A 6136-nucleotide genomic window follows, 5' to 3' on the forward strand; every position below is an offset into this window, starting at 1 on the left:
ACAGGGGCTTAATTCAGCACTTCCATTAACCTTCCCTGAGCAGGAGAGCATGGACACAGGTGGGGAACAAGCTTCTATCACTGGCTGAGCAGCACCTCCTCAGCTGATGATGTTCAGTTCTACTTGCTGGACACCACCCACTCAACCCTGATGTATGGTGTTCTCATTTGACATGCCATGAAGGTGTGTTTTTAGGTAGCGTATACTCCATTTTTCTTGCTTTGTGCGTTGCTGATGGGCCAAAGCAGTTACATGAAAATCCGGATATAACCGCAAAATGATTCAGAAACTGTTGCCATCTAGATCCCCCCCCCGCCCAGACTTTTCGCACGGCTGGGTTTGGATCTTTGGTATGATCCATTAAAGCTATTCTTATGTCCTTATGTTATTATTAGTGGTAGTAGTAATACTAGTAGTAGTATTAAGGGTTTTAAAAATACCATTAGGCAGGTCAAGTCCCTTCAATCCTGGCCTATAACATGGCCCATAATTTTTTCAATATGATATTTATACACTAGACAGGCATTTTTATTTTTCAAATTTCATTTCAAGATCTAACACCTCTAGCCCACAGGGAGGCTACCTTTTGGTGGCCATGTGCACATTTGGCAATTTAAGAAGCTGTCCTCGGCCCCAAGGCAAAATGGCTGCCATGGGAGGCACGGCAAAGGACAAGTAACCCACCCTAAAACTGAGTACAAGGCAGAGATGGGGTCTGAGCCCCAACACACTAAACAACTTCTTTGAACCCACAGGTTTCAGCACCAACAGAAACCAACAGCAATCCCAGCTGCCGATAAAAAATTGTGTTAAAAAGAAAAGAAAAGTTGGAGGGGTAAGTTACTTAGTGGGCACCTCGAGTATCTAGTGGTACGTTAGTGCCCATCTTGCCTTCCCCTGTTCTATCTTAACCAAATGATACATGTAACAATGACAATGTCTTGTGGGAACAAAGCAATTCAAAATTACACACTTCTATTCTATAATAAATAAGAGGAGGGTGAACATACATTTAAAATCAGGCAATTTAACTTCAGAAACATTTAATAAAACATGGACTATATGAGGTTAGGGATGTACGAATCCCTTACCTTGCTCCACTGAGGGGCATCTGCGGTGGTGGGGGAGGCGCTCCGTCCCTCCCCTCAGAATCCTCAATGGGGGGGGAGGCGCTCCATCCCTCCCCCCGGAATCCTGCCCGGCTGGCTCCACTCTGCGGCCAAGCCGCAGAGCCGCCGGCCGGCTCCGGCCGCCCACAGCCGAACATCTGGCTGCTGGGCAACCCTGCAGGGACGCAAATGGCGGCTGTCGTACCCGCCACCATTTGCGTCCCTGTATTGAGCCGTGATAGGCTACGTAAATATTTATGTAGCCTATCACGGCAGGGGGAAAACCCCCAGCATACACAAATGGCGGCAGCTACCGCCATTTGCGTATGCTGGGTTTTTTTTCCCCCTGCCGTAACAGGGGGAAAAAAACCCTAGCGTACGCAAATGGCGGTAGCCGCCGCCATTTGTGTACGCTGGGGTTACCCCCCCGCTGTGATAGGCTACATAAATACTTACGTAGCCTATCATGGCCTCTGCAGGGATGCAAATGGCGTCCCTGCGTTAACCATGATTGGCTACATAAGTATTTACATAGCCTATCATGGGTTGAAGAGGTGGAAGCGAATGGCGGCCGCAGGACAGCCGCCATTCACGAAGCAGTGCGAACGGGAGCAGGTAAGTGCTCCGTTTCGCGCGCCTTTCTTGGGTTGAGGGCAGCGGGGACTTCGTTCTGCGTGCCTTTCATGGGGGGGTGGGGGTTTCATTCCACGACGGATTTCGGGGGGCCGAATGCACTGGCATTCGGCCTCATCGAGATCTGTCATGGAATTCTCTGACATCCCTATATGAGAGGCATTTTCTTTTCAGTAGAACCATAATTAGATTCATCACTCCATGTGGACTAAATCTTGAGAAATTAACACACAATCTCTCCTATTAATAACTGCTGTTCGCATTAACATGGCCTGAGCTCTCGAAACCAAGGATGGAATGTTGTCTAAATCTATGTCTGCAGGAGAAGAGGCTGCAGGAGCTGCCAGGATTTCTCCACAGGGCAGCTGTTATGCAATGTGAAAACATTTAACACTTGGAAATGTATCTCTATCTCACTGTGGTCCCCTCGTCCATAATTCTGCTCCCCTCAGCCATTACTCTGCTGCCAAAAATTGTCACCTACTCTGCTGTGATCACATGATGTCCTTCCTTAAATCTCTATGCTGGCTTCTTGTCCACTCCTGAATCCTGCACAAACTTTCCACCCTTACTTTCAAAACCATGCCCTTGTCCCTCCAACACACACGCACACACACACACACACACACACACACACCTGCTTCTATTTTCTCACACATCTGTAATTATTTCTTGTTTTACTACATCACCTTCTGCCATTGAAATATCTTCGGCTTCCTCCAATTACCCCTCTCTGTCTCCAAGACTACCTTTGACTCCCTCATCAAAGCCCACTTTTTTCCCATGATAGCTGTGAGGCAACCCTTCAGTCTAGTGCCCTATTGCAACTAAGCTTAAGTACCTATCAATGAAATAAAGGTATATTCTTCCTCTGTTTACACCTCCCTCTATTTCCATCCATTTCCTCCAAAGTCTACCTTGAGATTATTTTTAGAGTGTAAGGGTGCAATCCAAACTAGATAGGTGGCCTCCTCCAAACTTGAAGGTGGCCGCGTATCCAAAGCAAGGCAGGAGAGGCATGGGAGCATTTTTGGCTGTCTAGTGGTGGGGCTGGGGGCGACCGGGAGACAAAGCTGCCATATGACACATTGAATGTGTCGTATGTGCAGCTCCACTCTCCCCACCCCAGAATGCCCCCGTGGAACACCCTTTTTCAGTCGCTCCATGTTTGTCTTCTGAGTGCTGAGAACAGGGCTTCTTTGCGCTGCCTCCGAGGCAGCACGGACCAGGGGGGAGGTCAGTTTTCCAGGAACCGACCTCAGAGTGCGGGCTCCAAGGTCGGTTCCCAGAAATGAGCATATCCTATGGCCTTCTAGACAGTTTCTAGCAGCCATAGGATTGCTCCCTAGACCTCTTAAGGAAGGAATCTGTGATCTCATCTTTTTTCAATACGCCATGCTCACAGATAACACTAAATAAAACAACCTCTTCACTGAGGGTTGTGGTACCCAGTCAATGGAATTTCACAGTAATATACCATGCTATTCCACTGATTAAATCCTCCACTGTGTGATATAATGAGCAAGACTAAAATGTTGTCCAGTAGCCGGCAAGGGAGCAAGGAGGGTGAGGGAAAGTTTGGAGGACTAGGGAAACATACATATATATATATATATATATATATATATATATATATATATGATGTCTCTGGGACATGACCTGGCAACCATAACTATATGCATTACACATACTGTTCCTTCAACTAAGAGGTTTTCAGTCTACTACACAATCAATCAGTAAATATATAGCATAGATGTCCTGCATGTGTTTAATCATATAGGTTCCCCCCTTCAAAATACATTCAATGAGGAAGAGGAAGAATAGTTTACCATTTGTATGTATATTGAATTAAAAAATGATTTATACATGGATATAGGAACACTTCACAACACCCGCTATTTCATATGCATATATTTTATGCTCCAAAATGGATCCCCTCATCATATATGTCATTTCTTCCTAAACCTTTGAACACCTCCATCAGCTGGCTTCTGCAGAACATTTTTTCAATTAACTGTTTTCTCTGTGTGTATGTGTGTAAACTAAGATCTCTTTGAAACATTTCTGTATATCACCCTTGAAGTGTTGGGACCAGCCTGCCTCTTCCAGTAAGTGTCTTGATAGCTTCTTTCACCTCTTTGTTTCTCAGAGAATATATGACTGGGTTAAGAACTGGAGTTACCACAGAATAAATGAGAGAAACAAGTTTGTCTTTGTCTAGAGAGTAGACTGAGGTGGGCCTGATATACGTGTAGATGACTGTGGAAAAGTAAAAACTGATTACAATGAGATGTGAGGAACACGTGGAAAAAGCTTTCTTCTTCCCTTCAGTGGAACGGATTCTGAAGATGGCTCTCAGGATGAACAAATACGATGTTAGAGTCAACCCACTACTACAAATCCCAAATACCACATCTGCCACAAAAGCCATAGTCTCGTTCAGGTTGGTGTCTGAGGATGAGAGCTTTAAAAGTGGGGGCAGATCACAGAAGAAATGATTGATGATGATGGAGTTGCAGAAGGAGAGCTGCAGCACAAGTCCAGTGTGAACAGTCGAATTGATCATTCCTACAGCCCACACTCCAGTTGCTATGCCAACACACACTTTCTTCTTCATGATGAATACGTAACGCAAAGGATGACAGATAGCAGCATAACGGTCAAAAGCCATACATGTAAGGAGCAGAAGTTTTGTCACCAATAGCCATATAAAGAGATACACCTGTGCAATGCACCCATAAAATGAAATGGTCTTTCTGTGAGTCAAAAGAGTCTGGAGCAGTTTGGGAGTTGTAACTGAGATGGAGAAGACATTCACTAAGGACAAATTGATGAGCAGGAAGTACATGGGAGTGTGGAGTTTCCTGCAAGTGGATATGGTAAAAATGAGGAGGACATTACCTGCTAGTGCTGTAGCATAGATGAATGTGAATAGCCAGAAGAGAAGTATCTGTAATTCAGGGGAACTTGCTAAACCTATCAACATAAATTCCCTTATGGCTGACTGGTTCTTCATTTCAATGTGTCTGATGATGGTGACCTAGAGAGACAAATTGTATTTTTTAAAATCAATTCAGGATATATCTTTCATCCATTCATCTCTCTCTCTCTCTCTCTCTCTCTCTCTCTCTCTCTCTCTCTCTCTCTTCCTTTTCCTGTTTCCCATGTGTTAAATTCACCAGTCATTTTTTTTTAAAGATTAATAGAAGCGAATGGAAACCACAGAACATTCTGACATCTATCAGGATGAAAAAGTAGCTTTGATAATTTCTGCGTTCAGCTGCATTTCTGCCATATACACAAAGTGGAAATGCAGTAGGCATTTACTGTTTTAGTAAAATGTAGTAGCCCCTTCATGGATCACTGCCTTGTTGTGGTGAAGGGGCTTGCATAACTCAGAGAAGCCATAAGCTATGCCATGCAGGGCAACCCAAGACGGACAGGTCATGGCAGAGAGTTCTGACAAAATGTGGTCCACTGGAGAAGGAAATGGCAATGGCAACCCACTCCAGTATTCTTGCCAAGAAAACCCCATGGAAAGTATCACAAGGCTAAAAGTGATGACGCCGGAAGATGAGCCCCTCAGGTCGGAAGGTGTCCAATATACTACTGGGTAAGAGCAGAGGAAATTTCCAAGTAGCGCTAGAAAGAGTGAAGCAGCTGGGCCAAAGCCGAAAGGACACTCAGCTGTGGATGTGTTTGGTGGTGAAAAGAAAATCTGATGCTGTAAAGAACAATATTGATTAGGAACCTGGAATGTCAGATCAATGAATCAAGGTAAGCTGGAGGTGGTCAAACATGAGATGGCAAGATTGAACATCGACATCTTGGGAATCAGCGAACTAAAATGGACAAGCATGGGCGAATTTAATTCAGGTGACCATTATATCTACTACTGTGGGCAAGAATCCCTTAGAAGAAATGGAGTAGCACTCATAGTCAACAAAAGGGTGGGAAAAGCAGTGCTGGGGTACAATCTTAAAAATGATAGAATGATCTCAGTATGAATCAAAGGCAAACCATTCAACATCACAGTAATTCAAGTCTATGCCCCAACCACTGAGGCCAAAGACACTGAGGTTGATCGGTTCTATGAAGACCTACAACACCGTCTAGAACTAACTCCAAAAAAAGATGTCCTTTTCATCATAGGGGATTACAATGCTAAAGTAGGAAGTCAAGAAATCACCAGGATAACAGGCAAGCATGGCCTTGGTGTACAAAAGGAAGCAGGACAAAGGCTAATAGAGTTTTGCAAAGAGAACAAGCTGATCATAGAAAACACTCTTTTCCAACAGCACAAGAGGCATGGAGATCACCAGATGGTCAATATCAAAATCAGATTGATTATGTACTTTGCAGGCAAAGATGGAGAAGCTCTACACAGTCAGCAA

General features: G+C 44.5%; 1 protein-coding gene across 1 annotated transcript; it reads right to left on the minus strand.

Moving 5' to 3' along the window:
- Positions 1-3813: 3813 nt before the first annotated feature.
- LOC146341479 (olfactory receptor 13G1-like) lies at positions 3814-4758 on the minus strand. The gene has a single exon (XM_084807484.1). The coding sequence runs from the start codon at positions 4756-4758 to the stop codon at positions 3814-3816; it is 945 nt and encodes a 314-aa protein (XP_084663610.1).
- Between the last annotated feature and the right edge of the window lie 1378 nt (positions 4759-6136).

The sequence above is a fragment of the Heloderma suspectum genome, chromosome 6, assembly GCF_057233095.1.
Source record: "Heloderma suspectum isolate Gila_16-S chromosome 6, 16-S_ref, whole genome shotgun sequence".
Classification (NCBI taxonomy): Eukaryota; Metazoa; Chordata; class Lepidosauria; order Squamata; family Helodermatidae; genus Heloderma; species Heloderma suspectum.